Consider the following 21,532-nt stretch of genomic DNA (forward strand, 5'->3'; position numbering starts at 1 on the left):
CTTTGTCAGCGTTGGGTGCTACGATGCAACAAGTGTGATTAGCCCCTTTTTATAAAACCCACGCTACAGACTCTGAATAGAGTGCCTCCAGCAGACGCGATAGCCGTCGTCACGTGGACAGCGTTGCGGTCATGGACCCGATTCGTCGACGGGAAGTAGGGGACTGACGCCGCGTCCTCCCCTTCGGCATGTACAGGAAGCAGCACTATGAAAGGGAACACGTATGTAGTTTAAACGCAAGAGCCCTGTTTACTTTTATTTGCTCATGGGAACTAAAAAAAAAAGACTTCAAATGGTTATTCTTCCGAGAAGAAAAGTATTTGTCAAAGAACTTCGCTTTTCACACATACTTGAAGAGTAATTGTTGGCTACGTGATCATGTATTCCCTTTCACAGTGTTTCGACCTGTGCCTTGCACTGTGGTGTGCAGCCCTGCATTACACCATACCTCGGTGCTGTCTACGGTGTTACGTTGGCAGGCATGTAGTACTAACTAGAAGCAACTTATTCGGTGCACTTTTATTAAACTTTTTATTTCGGATACCCTCGTAAGGACCCAGAGGACAAAACAAAGCTGGGTAGTGCAAAACAAACATGCAAAAATGGATACATTGAAAAAAGAAAACGAAGTACAGGCACTAAAATCACACACGGCATACTGAAAGTAAACCCTTAGCAACTACAGATATGCATGGCACGTACAATGAATGCATACATTTTAAATGTTTATATGCGTGGCGCGCCTTCGATGGGCGATTTCGGAGCTTTTTCTCACATCTTGAGGTGACGATGGCATTACATTTCTCAGACCTCCGACTCTCGATGGCGAGAAACCATTTTTCAAAATACTCTAAAGGCAATTCAAAAATTTCGAAAACAGAAAGATGGAGACGGACTAAGCAGCGCGGTCAGTTCGGCGCTTTTCACGACTCAAGAGATTATGTCAACGTCTGAAGTGACCGAATACAGTCCCTATACGTTTTCTCGTTCAGCAAGAGCGGAGTGAGCGTGAACGGGCCGGGTACATTTGCCACGCCCAAAAGGCAGGGTTGCGCTTTCATATTCACTTTAATATCCATTTAGGCCAATACAAAGCTCCCTATGGCTGCAAAATTCGGTATAAAGGATAAGGAGACTGAAGAGAACCTATATGAAAAGTTAGTTAAAATGCGTGAGCATCTCATAAGCTCCGAAGTTGCCCTTATAAATGCCGACTATAGTCATGTTCAACTTAAGAATGAAGAGATGAATGCCTCTCAAAGGAGGCCCTCCAGCGAGTGGCATCGACCGATTGTCATGGCATCTCACTTAATCCCCTTGCACGTGCTAGCGTGACACCGCTGAGGCTGGCGGGCGCGAGGGGATTAACCCCAGCTTAAACAGATGTACCGCGACGTCACGACAACCGGTCGACGTCGTTGGATGGAGGGCTTTCTCTGAAGAGCATTCGCCGCTTCGTCCTTGAATTGTGTCTGACTACACAGGAAGATCAAAGATAAATGGTTATGGCGTACAAAAGGACATGCGAAGCGGATTCAGTGGTGAACAACGAACCATCAATATGCTACTTAACCATTTCTCGGAATATGGCACTGACAAATTACACTTTCGCGCAATCATAACGTCACAAATCTCACACGGATTTCGAAAAACGCTTCGTTCACATTGATGCCCTTTGTATGACAGGTATAGCTTTATTGTCGGCTTCATACCACTGAAACTCGGGTCCTTCATTTGTGGTGAATACTGAAATGAATGCCCATAAATACCCATTTGAGGATGCATCCAGAAATAATATTGGTTGCATGTAGGTGCCCCATGCACGTAGTCAACGCATCTGTACAGGTGGGTATTTGTATTTGTGCCGGACGTGCGATGAATATTCATAGCTGCTTCGAAACATATATAAATGAAAAAAATCCAGCAAACGAAGTAAAATCATAATAATGGGGTAAAATATTTGGTATGTTTAAAGATATAAAACTGAATACAATAATAAAGAGATAATATTGGATGAACAGCAAAATACTTCCGCGGAAAAACATTCTCTGCATACATAGCTGCGTATCGGTGCATCTATTCGCTGCAGCGATTGATGTAAACTAATGTAAGCTGTGAAAACAAGCCTACAACTAAAAAATACAGCTAACTATATACATTTTGCAGTGTGTAGGTTGGTTTCCGTTTTTAGAATTCGTTTTTGCCACTTAAACAACGGTGCGGCTTATTGAAATATTGTTTTTTTTTTCTACACAAATCAGTGTACATAGAACGAAGCGGCCGTGCAGTTAAGCATTTACGGAAAGCTTTGAGGGGAATTTTACCGGATGAAATTGTCAGAACAGTGTGACTGTTAAAACGAGCGATTTGGCCCGCTAGTTTGGCGAGGTGCCTGGATGGGTCAGCATAGCGAAGTGTGTGGCCTACACCGCTGTAAATTGTGGCTCAGAAGAGCCTGGCTGACTTAGTGCGAACGCCATACTCCGTCAGCGACTCCGAGAAGGATGGCCGAGACTAGCGTCCTAAATAGACAAGTAGTTTGTGACCGACTTCGAAGATGCATGATGTTTAACATTTCTCTTGAATTGATCGATGGGCTCAGTGATTGTGCGAAACACACATTTAATGTGCGTATCATATTCATTCAAAGTTTTTTGGAGGTGTGTAGCTTGAGTTGGCTTTCCGTGGAAATTCCGTCCGGTTAATATTTTGCCCACCAATGCATGTTGCCATTACTGAGGCGCTTCGCTTGAGAAAAGTAAAAGAAGGCTAACGCTTACGCACATGAGGAAATGTCAGCGCACATATGCGGACGTGTCAGCGCTATTTCACTGCATTAACGTATCCAAAACAGCGACTTGTGTGTGAATGTTTTTCCGGGAAAAAGGAGCTCGTGGCTACTGCGAGTTATAGGCCACAAGAAAAACGGGAACTAAACAGTAAAAGTTATATCGAGAGAAAAATATAAGAAATAATGAAGTGAAAAATAGTGAAAAACTTTCAAAAGTTAAATACTTCTGACTCTGTTTGATCCCAAGAGAAGCAACGAGTAGGGCCCGTAATGGAAGGAAAAACTAGAACAGAGTCCTGGGCATACCACGAATGACTCTGTACCATGACATTTGTTCCTTGATTCGCGCCCTCTCTGATCCTCGTCTGCCATCTGGTGCGGACCAACCACAGGCCAGGGAGAAACATTGCAGCCTCACAGGCGCTCTGAAGGCCAGCAACATTAATCCGTCAGCTTGGATGCGTGATTACCAGGTGTCCCTGGGAGGTGCACACTTAAGAAGGCCGTCGCAGCTTATGCGAGCGACTTAGAGAAATTTTACTCCTTAGGCTACTTAATATTATTAATGTGGTTACTTTGGTATGAATAGACTGCCCCATGCATTTTAAAGTTTCACCCCAGGGCACCTAATCGTTTGTGGATGTGCAAAGACTGGAACTGACCAGGCGTAGTGAATTTCTTTTTTTCTGTTACGATACTTAAGCACTTACATTACGTCCAACGGCCAAATGAGTGTTGCGAATGCCTGGCGCAAGCTTACGACGCCTTTGCATGCAGGGTAAATAGTGCACCCGCCCTTGTTAACATTTATGCGTTCAGGCTTCGTCTTCCTTCCACAGCCTTAGAACGCGCGCTCAGACCGAATTGCGCCCCTTGAGCGCAACAGGTCGCTCGTCTAGAACAGCAGACTACACCGCTGAGACAGGGAGCTCACATGCGGCAGCCGAACTCTACCTTGGGTACTTGTTCTAAGCTTGTTACGCGTCGCCGCTTCGAAAGAAAACTTTCGCAAGTTTATTTATTTATCTATGAATACTGTAGCCCTCAATTGAGGGTCATTGCCTTGCAGTTTCAAAAGGGAGGAAATACTATAGGAGCAATGGGAGTGTCTTCACTCGCGCGGGTACAAAGAACTCTTTGCTGCTGACGGGGCGCACTCCTGGCTGCACGCAGTAGTACTGCAGCTGCGCGTTCAGGCACGCGACTTCAAACACTGCAAAGACACTCCTTGTCTGTGCGATGAACCACGCTACATCGTCACGGTGCTGGCCTCTGGTCTCAATGGCACGGCGTTCATATCTGCGGGCTAGAACATGTTTTGAGGTAACCTGACGCGGGACACTGATTTTGAAAGACCGCAACGGACCCGCCGCATGCGTGGGCAGAACCTGGCAGAACATTAATCTGCATTGCCAAAGTCGGGAAATTCTTAATGGAAACCGTCCGATCGCATTACAGTCAAGAACCTGCTGTTTTGCTTTCCTTTTTTTTTTTTTTTGCGCTGAGGTTGCCCCTGAAAGCATATTAACGCGCGGCCAGCAGTGGCGCGCCTGCTTACTGGACCCATCTACCAAATGCAACTTCAAAAAAAAAAAAAAAAACCTTCGCGCTGAGTATGTCTGCTCTTTCGGTGATGCAGAGGGGCTTTCGTGTAAGAGTGACTCCGAATGACAGCTAAAATCATGAAGCGCGATAGAAACCACGGCAGTCTGTCGCCACACCGTGCGTACCCTGGAGGTTAGTAGCGCCTAGGGCCATCGCTTTGCTGCGACTCCGACATGTGCGAGGCTATCATTTCTTCCCATTGTCGTGTCACGTGGACGGTTCGTTGGTCGCGCTCCCATTGCTATTAGCTTCCGATCCTCCACATCTCTTCAAGGTCACTTTAATGCAGCAGGAGCCGTGTCCTTACATGAGTACTTAACTTGAGCTATGTCTTCAGGTGTTGATAATGAAAACTCTGCCTACCTTCATAACACTCATATAAAAAGCAACTGAACTCATAACACAATACAGTCAAGTGACGCAAAAACAGATAACGTCACTATAGAGCAAACAAGGAAAGGAACAGAAGGGACAACATACAAAACTCGCTCAAGTGACGCAAAAGCAGATAGCGTCACTATAGAGCGAACAAGGAAAGGAACAGAAGGGACAACATACAAAACTCGCGACCGAGGTAGATGAGATAGGGGACATGATCTCAACCCTTTCTCTTTTTTTCTTCATTTTTATGAAAACAACCGCCACACAGAACAAAAACTTGTGTGACACGAAGCACATAACAAAAGGTAAATAAAGAACAGCATTTAAATCCTCCGCTAGCGCCAGCGACAGGTAGAGGCACGCGAAATCGCACTGCCTGCAAGGGGTACAACATTATCGAAACACATTTTCGGAGTGATCAGACCGCCGCTTTCAGCAACGAAATGAAGGACTGCCAAACTTGTGTGACGTGCACTGCGTGCCAATGGATGAAAAAACGCTCTCAAACTTATCGTCCACGCGTGCTCGGTTAGGATGACCAAGGTTTCGGGTGAAGAAACTCTCTTGGAAACCTCGTCGCAAAAACTTGACATATCGCATCACGACGAGCCAGAGCTCTGGTTTCAGAGCTCTGCCTTGCCTTGCTTTGCGTATCCGTTTTCTGTTTTTTTTTCTAAATCTTTTAACAGAATAAAGTTCAATTCTCTATTCACGCAGCCAATGTTTCCAGCATAACATGAGTGCTAGACGTAGGACTTATCTGCTCTATAATATGGCCCTCAAAAAAAAAAAAAGATAAAGAGAGGTCGTTAGCGTAGCCTCGCTACTTTGACCTCTGGTGTCGTGAATGAGGCGGGCGTCGTGGCACATGAGGCGACAGATAAACAGCGTGTCTACACTGAGAACGTGCTTGAGAATATAAAGCATAGTGAAAAGTACTTGAGGTGACTTTCGATAATCAGATGAGTTCTGTAAGACTAGAAAGAAGCAGCCTTAAATGAGATGGACTGCAGAGCCGACCATGGCGTCATGTGTTAAGCATGATGCCACGTTCAAATCCTTAGTCTCTTAAACTCACCTGTTAAGACGTTGATATCTACTCCAATAAGGCGCATGCATAGATAAGATTCAATAACAAGTGCGATAGAATGTCGTCCAGGGACAGAAGTACGTTGCGCATTTTCTTGTTGTTTTCAGAACAGCACACAAGATTCCTGCTACCAGGTGTAAAGACTCAACGATTACATTTTTTCTTACAAGCGGCTAACATTTTAAAAGCTTCATTTCCTGTCGTACTGTTACGATTGTAAGGTATTTTTAAACGTTTAAGGGTACCGACTTAGCGAGCCAAACTGATAGCTGGCAGGTATACTGAACGACCTGACATTAAGGTATGGGAACCATTCACCCACGAACGTAACGGGGGGAGGTATACAAGCTGTTGTGCCAGTCATAATGCGTTCTCTGGCAATAGTTATAGGCACTCCTTGATCCAAATTTTGCCTTTATTTCGCTCAGTGTCCTACGCAAGCAACGCAGGCAAGAAAAGCAAACAGGAACGAAACACCTTTCTGTAGCGCGGAAACCGACCACATGTTGGCGCTAGTCGCATAATGCAGCCACGTGTCTACGAGCTGTTGAATCCTATTCTTGCTTGGATTGATTTAAACGCGAGCCTTTGCTCTCCCACCATGTCGCCAAATTCAACAGGACGCCTCCTCTGAGGGGTAGGGGGCGCAAACGAACTAGTTACCCAGGTGTGCCAACGTTTACGAGCAAACATCACAACGCGAGCCGCACGTGGTGCAGCCAGGACGGCCCGGGCGCGTCATTCAGCGTTGGCAGTTACCTCTGAGCCCCGCACGAGAATGACGCGCGCAGCACGAGCGGCAGGGGGAAGCCAGAGAGACACTCACCGACGAGATCCCATGCGCAGCACTGCCCGCAGCAAACAGGCACTGCCGCACAGTTGTGCGCTCGCCGATGAACGCTGTTTTGAAGAGCAAAGGCTCTCGTTTCATAGACACAACAGCTGCTGCTCCGCCCGCGCGCGCCTGCTGCCGAAGTGGGCGCGCGCGACAGCGGTTCGCGACGGCCGACTCTCGCGCGCGCACTATCGGCCCATAGGCGCGGCGCCAATCGACGGAGGCGAGCCGAGAATCTCGGGCGCCGACGATCGGCCCGGCGTCATCCGGCCGCCGTCCGCGGGCAGGGTTTGGCTGTCGGGCGACGCGACGCTGTTGGCCCCGCCGCGGAGGTCGTGAGCCAACACTTCGGCGTAAGAGGGCGGCTGACAGAACGGGGCTCGCGGCGCGCACTTCCCGGCCTCGCTCGAGGCAGGATGTTCCTCATCGGAGGAAACATCTGGCGCAGGAGGCAGGAGCTTGTCAACGCAGGAGGGTTCCGGCCACGGCGGCTCATAGTCGGTCGACCGCACCATTCGGTCTGCCATCGAGCTCAGGGGGCTATCCAGTCGGAGCTGCAGCTTGCAGTACAGTCGCCTGGCAGGCAGGTCGCTTGGCGGTGTGCTGAGCCTGCGCCCGCTGGAGAGGTCGCGTCCCACAGCGAAGCGGCCCTGGCCGAGCGGGGTGACAGCGTGCACGGGCAGGCTGTAGTGTCGCCGCACCGGGGCTGGCTCGGTGAGGGGCACCGCCGCTTCGCCGGCCTCCATCGCGTGCGGCGAGGCGACCGCAGCGTACGCCGGCGGCCTTCCGCGCCTGCAGGCGCGCAGCCGCTTCAAGAAGCATTCGACGAGCAGCGCGGCCGCGACGATAGTCACGAGGCCGGCTGCGATCAGTGCCACCCCCAGGATCTTGTTGTAGGTCGGGAACAGGGCGAGTCCAGTGCTCACGACCGTCACACCGAGCAGGAAGATCGCCCCGTACGTCAGTTCGGCTTGAGGGCCGCCCTCGGGCTTCATGGAATGGGACAGTCGCTAGCGGCGCTTCTCGGACCCTGCAAACACAGACCACTCGTTAGTAACCAGCGCGGCCCGTTCAACACTCGTGACTTATGCGGTAAATGAAGCATTTGACGAGCAGTCTTCTCCGCGCCCCGCCGCCCACCAAACCCATTCATCGGGAGTAGCCGCTTACACTGACATTGCCCCGCTGTCCACAGCGTTCACGTTCTAAACCAGCGGTTCTCGCGATCAACGCTCGAGAGTAGCAAAAGGCCACGTTCGGCTAGCAGATGGCATTTGCCCTTTGTGGCCGCGTCAGTCAACATTCGCACAACGTTATCATCTCAACACGGGTCGCCTGCTGGCCTCGGGTTTCCAACGGTCGTGCAGCGCCGAATCGGTCAAGTGAAACTTGTTTGCTGGGTGCGATCAAGTGGAAAGACACGCAGCCCGCGCTGGGCTGACTTCGTGTTTCTAATGAGCCGTCGCTTCTTAATGAGGCGTTGCGCTGCGGCCAAAGTATGTGAACGCCTCCCCAGTAGCGAAGTCTCGAACTAGCTGGACAGATAGAACTGTGCCTAAAACTGCTCAATTGGGGGGGGGGGGGAAACATGCTTTCTCTTCTGTGGCACCGCAAGGACAAGGAGAAAGTGTGAATTCGTACCAACTCGCCCAATTCTCAACCCTTTTGAAAAAAAAAAAATAAAATTAGTGCTGGCTATAGAATCAGTGCGGTCATCATAATTAGCCAAAGATGACCAATGTTACCCCAGCGAGAAGTGCAGAAGTAAGACTGACAGCTCCCTATGCACACCAAAACAATTTCCGACAAATAAAACTGCGCAACTCAGCACATGGAAATTCTCAACTATCGCAGATACCATAAAACGCCAGTCACTAGTATCGGGCCAAGTCGCCCGATAACCAGCACTGAAAGTGATTACTCACCTCAAAACTGTGTCAGCGCAAGGCTGCATCAACGGCACATTTCGAGCTGACTTAAGCTCACAGACTGCCTAAAACAGCTAGTGCTTCTAGATCGGTCCAGGTAAAAAACACAACTGAGGAGGTAACACGTATTTTCCTCGCTTCCGTCTGGAGTGACGCGTCACTGGGTCCACTAAAAAGATGCTAGCTAAGTGTTGGGCCAAGCTAACGTATACTGCTAAAGCCACCGGCACACACTCCACCTCCGCCAACAGCAACGACACTCACACTTGAGACAGCAGCTGCCGCATTAGACCAGCTCCGAGAGACAGCGAGGCTTCAGTTGAACGGCGTTGCGGCAGCGACACAACGCGGCTTATCGGTGGACCCGGCCTGAGAGCGATTGGGGTTCCGCGCGACTACTGCTGGTGGTAGACGGGTCCGTGTCCACCTCACTCGCAGCACCTGACGTAACGAGCAAGCGCCGACTTCCCGCGTCCTCTGTCGTCGTGCACCGGCCGGAGCTGGTTCGGGCTCCTCGCTCGAGGTCCCGTCAGACGCGAGCGCACGCGATCTCTTCTTCCGGCAACAGGTCGACATGACGAGCGCATGCTATACTGCACCCCGCACGCCCGGCCCCAAGGTGGCCCCAGCACGTGCTCCTGAGAGCCACACGCTGTTGTTTACGCACGCCTGGTAGCACACCCAGGGCCGCTGTGCATTGTTAAGTAACATGTCGGCGCCGGCTTGGTTGCTGCAATGCGAGGTCGACGATGACGTGGCACAGGGCGTCCGTTTGCACGAGCTTGCAGTGTTGACGCCGTCACAGGATGCGCCAGCCACTGTTGCATGTGCCACCCCCGCTGAGGACAAGGGCGGTAAGCGCGCGCGCGACCTTTATTGGAGCGCCGAGTCCCGTACGCTGCGCCGCAATAATATATATATATACATAAAAGTCCGCTGTATGCGCCACGCGTCCCGGACAACGACGGGGGGTTTCTGTTGGCTTACCGCATGGGGCGGTCGCATTGTTCAGGGCAGTTGCATGTTAGACGCTGGGCCTCCTTTGTCCTTGAATTCTGAGGCGGGTATCTCGAACTGTTTCGTCGGCAACAGCGTCTAACGCTAGCAAGCCAGATATACTCATTCCATTCCTTTCGGTTTATGCGCAAAAGTGCTTGCAAGTGAATTTTTAAATGTAAGGTGCCTTGACCAAGATTGCCGGTGCCCACATTGAAGCTAACGTTCTTAATTTATTATGTTTGTTTGCTTGTTTTTAAATAAAATTTCCACGCGAAGCTTCCACACTTCAGTGTCATATACACTATCAAACAATTAAAACACACAAAATTGAATTTTACAGATTACTCTCGCCTCAGAAAGGCTTCTGCGCACTGTGAATTTTCGAGACCGTGCCCAACAAGTGTACTATGGATAGCTTGCACTGACGTCAATGAATGAAATTGTGGGATAGGCGTCCGCCATGTTTGTGAGCCATCAGCTGCCGCTGTTCTCAAGCCGCGACATTAAGTATATATGGGAAACTTCTGACGAAGACAACCAGTTCGAGGGAACGAAGGCGCACACCAAGCGACGGAGCTTGCGTGTGGCGCAGAAGATCTAATTTATTACAAGTAAATCCGCGATTTCGACTGTTGACAGGATGATAATGGAGGAACAGGGAAAGCTTTACTGTGTAGCCTGATTGTTCGCGCAGAAATGGAGACCCCCCCCCCCCCCCCCCCCCAATAGCCCGCGGAGAGGAAACCCGATTGCTCCGGGCCTTGCCGCTTCTCTTCAACAAATGTGCCAATCATAAAGATTCCGCACGCCTTCAGCGCGCAGTGAAAAACGACACGGCTTTGAAAAAGAGCGAGTGAGGCCCAGAAACGGCACGCTGACTCGGCGGGGGTAGCGATACAGCCGTGCGCCAATCTTCTCCTGCCGCCGTAGCTGACTGGAGAAATGAACGTTTCTGTGAACGCTCTTTTAGCATCCAGAACCGATACCTCCAGGTAAGAGCACTTAGCCTTCTTGAGCAGGGTTACTGACAAGCTATTCACCCTAGCAATAGCGAAGTGAATGTGCAATTATAGTGATTTGTATGCTTCCATTCGGCCGTCACAGAGTTACCAGAAAACACCAAGCACATGACAATGCCCCCGTAGAATGTTCGAGAATAGGTTGGCGCCGGCGCTCTTATATATGTTCCTTGCACGTCGTGTGAGGTCGATGTTCCCGAGCTGCCGAACCTTTTGCTCGCAACGAACACGCGCTGATCCGATCGCTGCGGGTCGTAGCCCTCGTGAAAGGGCTATGCACTCGAAAGGGGAGGCATTTCCAGGCAGAAAGCATTCGGTCGCAGCATACAGAACACGCCCATGTCTCGAAGCGCTCATCAACATGGCCGCCGTAGCAGCGACCTCGCTGACGTGACGTGCAAGGTACGCCTACCTCTTTTTTTTTTTTGGAAGTATCATATATTGGCACAGGGCAAACGATTTTACTTACGTAGTATACCTGCCCACAGTGACTTCTGTAAGCGTGTGTGCTATCACGTGCGCGTGGTTCCTTAAGTGCTCGCGCAGATTCAGCTCGTTTTGATAGCTATACAGCGCCTCGCATGCCGACGGTACTGTTACGCGTATCCATTTTCTTCGTGTTTCGCGTGCGCATGAAAGAGAGGAAGAGAAAGATGGCAGTAGAAGGCGCACGGACTTCATCAGTGCTGGACTTACATTGCTCTCCGTCCCGCTTATTAGTAAATTAGTGATGTTTTTACTTAAGGAGAAAAGTGTCAATTAACGCCAGCTGTGGACGCCGTTCAATCTGTGTTTTGTACGGGCAAAATTATTTCAAATGGTTTTTAGCATTTAATCAACCAGCCTATGCATCCAGTGAGTGACAACATGAGCGAGTTGTGACGGGCTACTTTCAGCGACCGTCATTAATGGTTATCGACGCGTCTCCCGAACGTTGAGTGCTATAAAAATTACCAGGCGACCATCATCGACGCTCCGAAGTTCAGCGCCAGCTGGTCGTTTAGCCCACCACCTCCAAGTGATGCCATACCGATGAAATGTGCGCTGAAGCGTACAGAAAACACTGAAATGTCCAGCCTTGCTACGTGTCCATTGCTTACCGAAAACCGGTTGACGTTCGCCCGAGTTATACCACAGCGGTTCGCGTTCGCCTGTCTCTTGGTCTGGCGGCTTAAAGGTGCACTAGAGAGACCCTGAGTTCGTCTTTCTATCGCGGGAACTCGATCTATACGCTTCGAGCATTCTTAAGACTTCGAATGGTTATGCAGTGTGACCAAAGTCTCTATTTTACTACGATAGGATTAGGAGGGTCACGGTGGCGAAAACTGTCCGGAGGCATTGGCTTCTGTTTGAAGCCTTTACCTGCAATAGGTAGTGCTTAGGGAGATTTGCCTGTCTCCATGCGCCACCCGTCAACCTTCTCCCTCTGACCCTTTCCCCCTCTCGACCTTTAGGGGAGAGGAGGGTTAATGGGTTTAATGCCCATATATGCGGAGCTGGTCATTCTCGACTTCCCATTCATAGATCCCTGGGAGTAATCAGGCCACTCCTGGCGCAGCGGTTAAGCGATGCGCCACTGCGTTGTAATGGCAGGTGCTGCCACCATGGGCCACCCACGCTGCTCTTCCCGAACAACCTCTAGCGATCGATCATTAATTTAACTGCCACCTTCCCCGATGTTCAGTCTGCCCCCAATTCGGTGGGCACGTTGTGATGACGGACCAGGTCACGTGACCTAGGTGGCCAACCTAGGTTGCTTCTCCGGGGATTTTTAGCTCACAACGCAGACGACGAGGACGCCGGATTTTCTCCAGAACGTTTGTCTATTTATTAATTTTTATTATTTCTTTATTATTTTTTAACGATCTCCTTCTCGCTTACTTGATTTTCATTCAAAACTCCTCGAAATCACTAAAAATTCTTTATTCTTTTCCACGTTTCCTCAGTTTTTATTTATGAGGCGTTTGAGACACGTCTGCATGAATTTTTCTCCTATTTATTGATCTGCACCAAACTCTGGCCAATCCCCCACCGTGGGTATGTGCCGTTGCTTAAAATACGACGACAACAACAACGGGAACCTTAAGGCTATCGCGTTAGAACGACTCAGATAACAGCAAGCCTACGTGCAAAATATACAGCCTTTCTGAATAACTACGCGTTCAAAAATGAGGCTTGCGGGAGCTATTCCTCGCATCGCATTGTTCGGGAGGAACAGCCTGGGCCTCATGAGCTCCATCGGCGGCTGTGTTTGAAGCAGCCACCTGCAAGTGCCAGTGGCGCATTACATAACCTCGGCGACACTGTGCCGGTACTGGTATGAAGACTTGCAGCGATCTAACAATGCGACATATTTTGCGTCGAAGCGAGGCGCAAATCGGCAAGTAATCGGCAAAGAATCGCAACCGCAGTAGATTGGAGAGCGAAAGACAATGGACTCACAAGTGGAACAGATTGGCGAGTGGAAGAAGAACGCTAACGCATTTCCACCGCATCAATGCAATTGATCACCCGCAAATTTTTAACTAACCGCGGAGAGTAGGAGGTGTAAACCAACATGGTTGCCATGGCGAAAAGCACGCGCAGAGTGCCTTTCAGGCAATCGCCTGGCGGCTTACCGCTCTGCTTACGGCGGAGTAATACGCGCAGCGGCGCGCCCGACCGGGGCAGATGGCCGAGCGCATCACCCCTGCGGCAGCAGCCGAGAATAAACATAGTGTGCTTGCTTCGGGCTTGTTATTTCAGTGGTACGTTATCTAAACCACAAATATGTAGCCGTTATTGCTTATGTCATGTCCAAAAAGAGTAATAAAAATTACTCTGGGTGTCTTCAGGGATCATAGTATTTTCATTGGCCATTGCACAGTGATGCTCCTGAGTCTCGCAAGAGTAAATAGTCTGTTGTAGGAACGAATTGCGCACAAAAGACACACACAGGAAAACACGAGGGAGACTGAAAGAGCGCAAACTATCACATCTGCTGGCACTACGCACCGAGAGCGCAGAAAGGGCTTCTTCCCTATGATTCTGCCCACTCGAAGATAGTTAAGAAAGCCATAGTTAGCTCGTGCCTGGAATCTTCTCTGACGAAGTCATGCCCGCATGCAATGCACACCAGCTTTCACAATCAGATAAACAGGCTGCTTTCAGCCGGCTTCCCCTGTGAGGTCATCTCAGCTGTGGCCGAGAACCTTCTTCGGAAGGTAAAAAAAGGAAACCGCGCCAACAACGAGGAGCGATTGTCGCGAAGAAAGACTACGGTCATACCGTATATGCACAAGGTGGCCCACAACATAAAAAAGTGGCAAAAAGGCATGGCGTCCATGCGGTGTTTTCGGCGCCACGTAAGCTCGCCGGGTTGTGCCCAAGGATCAGCGCGGAAGGCGCTCGACGAAGAGCATGCGTGATAAAGCATGCGGCACAATTCGTAAAATGCGCCACGGGCGTTGTGTATCTCATCCCGCTCAAGTGTGGTCGCGTGTATGTGGGCCAGACAGGGCGCTGCTTGAATGAACGCGCAGGGGAGCATCAGCGTTCAATTAGGAATAGAGAAGGAGCGAATTTGCCTGCTCATTGCATTGCATGCACCGGTTGTGAGCCACTGCTAAATAATATCAGAATTCTGGGCAGGAGTAATGACAAAGTTTCCCGTGAACTTCTAGAGGCATACCACATCAAGGCTAGAGGTGATAAATGTGTGAGTGACACCTCTGTTTCATTGTACAACGCGGAAAAGAATTTTTTGGAGCGTTTTTGATGGATTGTCGCGCAGGGTTGATTTGCCTCCTTACCCCCTCCTTCCCCTCTTTGTAGGCACGTGTGCACACTGCCTATAAAGCGGCTCTGAATCCAATAAACACCAGTTGATAGTTTGCGCTCTTTCAGTCCCCCTCGTGTTTTCCTGTGTGTGTCTTTTGTGCGCAATTCGTTCCTACAACAGTATGCACCAACTCGCCCAACAAGAAGTTCTTCTTAACTACCAGTAAATAGTCTACGCGTATTTTTATTTAGGTGGGCTTAATTCGCGGCTATGTTTGTCTGCGAGTGAAACTATTCAAGGAAGCCCGAAAAACAAAATAGAAGTGAAAATGAATTTCTTCAGAAAGCTCTTTAGTGCACCTCGAAGCGTAACTGACACGCACTCGCTGATCCTGGCCCTGCTGTCAAACGTAGTACATTCTCGACATTGCGAAATCACTCGTCAGGATCCTTTAGCTGTTGACACTTTCTCTCCGCTTCACGAGCAGGCAACTCCGGATCTTCACGCTCGCGTTCGCGGCAGCGTTCCCGAAGTTCCTCCTGCTGTGGATGAGCCGTCATCTCTGCCAGAATGGCGAGCTAGTGGGTGACGGCGCGCTCATGAGCCACGCACCGAGTGACGCGCCACGGGATGCTGACGTCATAAAAGCGCATGGCTTCGCACGACGCCAAACCGCCACGTGCTCTACTAACAGCTTGCCCTATAAAATTAGTGAAAGTGAGGATGTGAACCGCGTTGACTGCGAGGGATTGAGCATGTGTCGTGCAGCATGTACTTACATTGCGGTTTACCGTGGCTTATCGCCCTTATAGTCTGCAGTATAAAGACTGCTCTGCGCACTTTAGCCTCAGCGTGGGCTGTGTCATGATGGGTTTCGCAGTCAGCATATCTGGTTGGCTGCACCGTTTCAAACAGCCCACTTGCGTGAAGGTTGTTTTTCTAAGTGGATGCCTTCCTTCCAACGTGTGCACTGGATGCGCGCGTCACTCAATCTGTGAATAAAGCCGCACTCTGTTCATCGCGATGAATGCTTTTCGTGCCAAGAAGTCTAAAGTTTGCAGTATGTGAACGACGCAGCGACCCGCGCGCAAAGACAGACGAGCTGAATCCACGCCTTTGTCCTGCATCCGCAGGAAAGGGCGTCAGTTGCGGAGGAGGGCACAAAGCTTCCCGCAAAACCCTGTCCTCGTCGGCAACATCGGAGCACAATCACAGTGTAGGGAACCCAACTTACTTCAAAGCTGTCCGACCTGGGTAGAGCAAGAGAGAGCAAAACATTTTTAATTGAACGCGAAGTCTTGCCTTCTGAAGCCAGGATGGCTCGGACGTGTCTACCAGAGCGTACTGCAAAGAACACCGACCAAGGACACACCCTTTTAGACACGATTGCAGCTTGGCACTGCATTTCCTTACCGATATACAAGGGCAGTGGTCTCATGCGCTTCCGCAGGCACTATCGTGTTTTGTTTTCCAGCTTGCACTGAGAGCCGCCTGAAATCAATTCTGACATTGCGGCCATCAGAACTCTGCATGCTTCGTTGGAATGCCAATGGTCTGCGACCTAATCTTTCACACCGCTCTGAGAAATTTCTCCGGAAAGAGTTCACTGAGCACGAGCTTGCAGGCCCAGACGCAGTGGCTAGACAAGACAGAATATCCAGCTATATGTATGTTTTATTACACTGCGCCAGTTTACCTCGGCGGGCACCGTATAACCTCAATAGGTATTAACTGGTACCAAACAAGTGCGCACAGCATGCATGTGTGGACAGCGACCTGTTGAGACCCAAAAGGCTTCTTGAGAAATAGTCAGCGATGCGGACATCCCGAGATTATTAGTGGAGGCTTCAATTCACACCACTCCATGAGGAGTTACTGACGTGACACGACCCGAGGTATCTCTCCAGCCAATACGATCTGATAAATGAACTTGGGCGCTTTGAACGACTGCACATCAATGTTTGTCCGCTATGGGGATACTCCGATAATTTTTCCTGAGCGTTTCATCCAATGACCAAAGACTTACGTGCAGCAGGATCGAGCGTTACAAGTGAGACGGCACCCAAGTTGCCATTCGCCTGAAGCCCCTGCAGCCAGTGCAAAACGGCTTGCGAGTGCGAAAGTTTGTCTGTAGCGCACTTTTCGTGACCATTTGGAGCAACCTGTCTACACTGTGCAATGTACCGCGTGGCATAATGTGCGGACTCGTGAGAACATGCCTGCTCCACGAAACCGAAAGTGAAGTTGCGTAACCATGGCTCAATTCGCTGAAAACGACTTTGGAGGTCGTACAATGCCCGACGTCTCCGTATCATTAGAGTGAATATTACTGATGTAGTCACCCCCTGCCTCTTTTTCAATGGACCTGTACTTTTTGCGGTCATTGAGGGAATAAAACGCATTAAAGGTATAAAAGCATAAGAGTCATTCTTACGCTTGATGTGGTGACTAATAACGCTTTGGGAAACCTGAAGGTCTCAAAGTGCGGCTGTGGAAACGATGCGCGGTGTGTGGTGGGGATAGGGCTGCTCTCAGCCGGCCATGTTACGACTGCGCAGTAAGCACAGCGCGTCGGTTTCCAACTTCAGGATGGCATTGCTGGGTATCAATACGTCTCGGTGAGGCCGCACTGAGGCCTTTAACAGGAATGCGATGCACTTGTGCCTCTGCGTTCCGTCCTTTCCGAACTGCGCAGAGGCTCTGTCTATGCCAGTGGCGTTTTTGGCTGAACGAGGCACCCTGCACTCATAGAAAGACTGCACAGACTGATCCTGCAGCCCCTTTCTGAAACAAGCAAGTAAATGGTCGCCTGCTTATGATTATCGTCCACCCGAACTTCGTGACCCGCTACACATTATGTACTCAATACCGGCTATGCCAAGCCTACCTTTTGTAGCGAGTCGTTTCCTTGACCTGGAACATTTAAGCACGTCATGTGACAAGTCCCCGCAAGTATATGCTGAAGGCTCTGTTAGTCACACACACACTGCTCATCGTCCACGGCTGCCAGAGATAGCCCACCACGCCACCTATCGCCTGAACATCAAAGCGCCGTTTACAACTGCGGCACTCTGCTGCGTGGCTTGTCCTCAAGCATCCTCACCATACTATCTAGATGAACAGTAATCATCTGCCTTCCTTGAGCTGCACTGGCAAAGCTATGCAAGATATCGTCGCCGCACTACCACTTGCGGAGAAAAACAGTGACCTATGCATTTCCCCTGAGGAATCAGGCTTGACGCAGCCCTTTCAGCGGTTACCACGGCACATAGGTCTACGAGGTAATCACCCTACGCATCCTCTCGCGGCAGGTCCGCCATTATGACATCCCGAGCATCTGTTTATGGTGCGCTACATGGAAGTGAAGTAGTACATAAAATTGTACAGCCAACATCTAGACCTGGACGAACGGATGTGACAAGGCTCCATTCCAACTTGTGTGTCATATCAATTGTTTTGTGGCGAACAGGTCCATCTTTTATGCACCTAAAAATATTTGCAGAGAAAACGGTGACTTAAGCGAAACGTGCATTAAAACAGTTATTCTTCGCTTGCTTGCCTTACAGCCTACGACAACTGACTGCATGCAAGCTATGTGCTTCCGCACGGCGAAAGAAGCGCCAGACGCATTGTTTGTGACGATATATTCTTGTGCAGGACCTCGAGTACCCGAACAACGCTAGCGGGTTAATTTTCACGTTTCTGAGCGGCGTGGGATCGAAGGACCTCCTTTCATTCGCTTTGTTGCCTTAGATTTTTCAACCCTTTCATCCGTATTTTGTTTTATGCAATTTCATCATTGTAGATTTTTTCTTCCTTTACGCTGCGCACGAAACATGGCCCTAACATAGGATGCTCCCGTCAGTCCGCATATTCATTCGTGGTCGCCCGTAATTGTCCTTGTGATCCACAATGCATTACTGCGATTATGATCAAGCTGTAAGGTTACAAGATGTGTGCTCAATTTAAGATTGCCATGTGTGCTTAAATATAAGACCGTCATGTACACACAGATCTCTTTAAGGGCCGCTCAGCGAGACAACTAGGCTATCGCCGCAGCCAACACGCCTCGGGTTAAACTGCACTACACTGTCTCGCTGTGCACTGGAGAGCGTCGTCGCCTTCTATCTCCGTCCCGCGGCACTGCCTACTCACCGGCGTCTTCTAGAAGAAGAGCGAGTTGGGCGAGTTTGTACCGGTTCATTGAGAAACAACAGCTCGAAGAAGACGGGGACAACAGTGAAGACGACAAAACAAGCGCTGACGAGCGCTCCTTTTGTCATCTTCACTGTTGTCCCCGTCTTCTTCGAGCTGTTGTTTCACAATTAGTCGTCTTCTACGTAGCACAAATCCGTGCTTTCGCTCCGATTCGAATGTAGTAAATATTCTCTGTAGTTTTTTGGACAACGTGCAGAGAGGCCGCACCCTGACGGCAAAACTGTGTCACCGCGCTTGTAAATAGCTGTAAATAAAATCGGCACTGTATGATCTGACATCTTCGCTGTGGTCTGGCTGAATCGGGAGGAGAAGGAAACAAAAGAGAAAGTAGGAAGGAACCTGCCTGACTCACATGAATATAAAATCACTCGTCTGGTAAATGCACCGCTCACAATAGTATACCTTAGAGGATCGGTCAAAACTTTTGCTGTCAGAATGTCTGTCTGGAGCAACCGCTGTATCCACCCCGTTCGCCCTGGAGCTGGACGTTGTGGCCCGCTGCAAAACAAAAAAAAAAAGCTCTGAGCGGTGGCATCGTTCAACGTCGCACATGTCAACGCGCATCAAAGTGGGCGAGGAGCGAATCCACGAATAAAGGAGGAAGAAAGCAACATGACACAATGCTCACTTGCCCAATACGAAAGCATGCACATGCATCGTCCCGGGAAGTGGAGACGAGCGGAGAAAGAACAGGAGGCATGAAGTAATTAATCGGCAGGTGTGATTTTGAGCACGCCGGCGCTCGGCAAGCGTCAACTTTGGGAACAGCGCCAATGCACGAAGATAAGGCAGAAAGGATCGAAATAAGAAGGGGAGTAATAGCCGCAATAACGTCAATACATCGGGGACAAGGATATATAATGACCCACTGCTGGAATAAAGCTGTACGCGCACAACGTTGCGGCCCGTCAGCAAAAGGGCCGTGCTCCCGGGGAAAGCGTGGTGCGGTGAATCACTTGCGACACGCAGTCTGTGATAATACGCCAGTGGTTGGAGAAAGCAGCCGTTAGCGTATGCTTTGGCCTTGGAACACCTTTCTGTCACAAGCAGTTAAAGCCACTAAGGACTGAGGCATTGCTTGAGCTGTTTTGCCCATAATCAGCTCTCATGAGTTTACCAGTCGTGAACTTCACGTATAAAGCGAATGACGTAACCTATAGCTTCTTTAAACAGGGCGTAAAAGGTTCCTGTGTTAATGCAGTGAGAAAGGGCTAACAACTTCTTTTGAGCGTAGAAATACAGTCAGAAGGAGACACATTAAACAACATAAATTTCACATATTACGTACGTAAGACCGGTCTACAAGCTGTGCAGGAATACTAGGTTGCCATGTGCTAGGTGACATGAGATGGATTGACGGAACGATACGTTTTTAGTCTTAATGGTGTACTAGAAGTTTTTAAATTAAAATCGTTTCTCGCCCGGCAGCATGCAATTATTATAAAGGATCACTTGCGAACTTAGCATGATTTGCTTTATGAGAAAGCGGATGGTTGAAATAAATATTTCGATGAACAACGCATTGATCCTTTCAGACGGAAGGTAGAACAAGAAATCATGATGAGGTAGTTTTTACTGATTCGACAGCCGCAAAGTGTACAGGACTCGAGAAGAAATTTGCATGAAAGCAAAGTTCTTAGTCATACCTGTCTTCTTTTACCCTTCCCCATATATTGGCCTCTCAAAGGGTCTTTCTAGAGTAAAATAAATAAATAAATAACACCTGTGCCAAGTGAGTGTGTGACGCGCTATGATCTGAAATTATCATCTTTATTTTTTAAATACCGACGTAATGACTCATAGTATCAATCACCTCGCAATTTTCAGTGAAAGTGGAAATCGGCAATGAAAAAAAATTGAAAGCAAGCTGTTTTAATGACAATAAAACAAAACAGCCTTAATGGAGTATACTACTCATATTGTTCTGCATAGAAAACCTTGCATGCTTAACCTGAAACAGACCTTAACCTGAAGGCTCCGTCAACAGCAAGGTCGTACACCTCAGACATGTATATAATATGACAACGAAGGCCACGCGATGCGAATCTGGCTTAAATGATAGAGTTGGGATCGAACATTATGCGACGGTAAAAATGCATATGCGTTCATTTATCAGACCACAAGGCGGCCCTTTGTCACTGTGAATAACAATATTCGAAGAGAAGGTGCGCTTCAACGCACAAAATTAAAAACGTGAAAATAAAAAAAAACACGGAGAAAATACGTTATCTCAATAAAATGTCTCAAATACTTCACTTAGCATTAAAAAAAGCCTGTACATTCAGTAGTAGGAATCCTTCTCAAAAGTTGCACTGTAGTATCGCCTTACCGAGCATCGTAATCGTCCATTGAGTTTTCGTTCAGTTTAGCGTGTTGCGCAGTAGGACGCAAACGCCAGGCAGAACCCTTTCTTTTTTTTTTTGTTTCAGGGAAAAATACTTGCAAGTTACCTTTGTCAAAGCGACTGCAAGGAAGGCGAACGCAGCCGAAGCGGAATAGATGGTGGTCTTGGAATCTGGAGTAGTGCACGGATGCTACGAATTGTGCTCGCCCGGAGTGAATTATTCAAGCATGGCCTCCTCCATTTTACACAAGGATCTCATTCTTAGCCTAAAATGCTTTCGGCTCTCAATCTCGAAAAACTCGGGTGAAAGTGTGGCGGACAGAAGGCCAAACACAAAGCCGAACATTTCTGAAACATTCCCAAGTTTTCGGCCTTAAGAGAACCCAGGATAACAAAGATTCGCCCTACCACTGCCACGCCCCTGGTTTGAACCGGGTTTGAGCTTCATTTCCCGATGCCTTGTACCAGTCGGCCACCGCCGCAGCGTCGAGCTATAGCTACCCGCGCTGCGTGCTCGAAATCGTGGTCCTCGTCATCTTTCGCCCATTTGTGTCCGGCGCTT

The 21,532-nt window shown here is 49.2% G+C and overlaps 1 protein-coding gene across 5 annotated transcripts in view; it reads right to left on the reverse strand.

Annotated features, from left to right (window-relative positions):
• Positions 1–21,532, reverse strand: part of LOC149349562 (uncharacterized) — an 81,749-nt gene that overhangs the window by 32,356 nt on the left and 27,861 nt on the right. For 2 of the 5 annotated variants that reach the window (XR_016290123.1, XR_016290124.1), the window contains exons 2-3: positions 19,029–19,124; positions 6,694–7,732 (exon numbers count right to left, since the gene is read on the reverse strand). Coding sequence is in view for 3 of the 5 variants with exons in the window: in XM_089578533.1 (XP_089434659.1) it covers positions 6,891–7,697 (807 nt within the window). In the remaining 2 variants the exon portion in view is untranslated. Of the gene's footprint in view, positions 1–514; positions 7,733–8,894; positions 9,024–19,028; positions 19,125–21,532 lie in introns of those variants that run through there. The other 3 variants (XM_089578533.1, XM_089578534.1, XM_089578535.1) reach the window with 2 other exon arrangements.

The sequence above is a fragment of the Amblyomma mixtum genome, chromosome 3 (assembly GCF_055824585.1).
Source record: "Amblyomma mixtum isolate Tamu chromosome 3, ASM5582458v1, whole genome shotgun sequence".
Taxonomy (NCBI): domain Eukaryota; kingdom Metazoa; phylum Arthropoda; class Arachnida; order Ixodida; family Ixodidae; genus Amblyomma; species Amblyomma mixtum.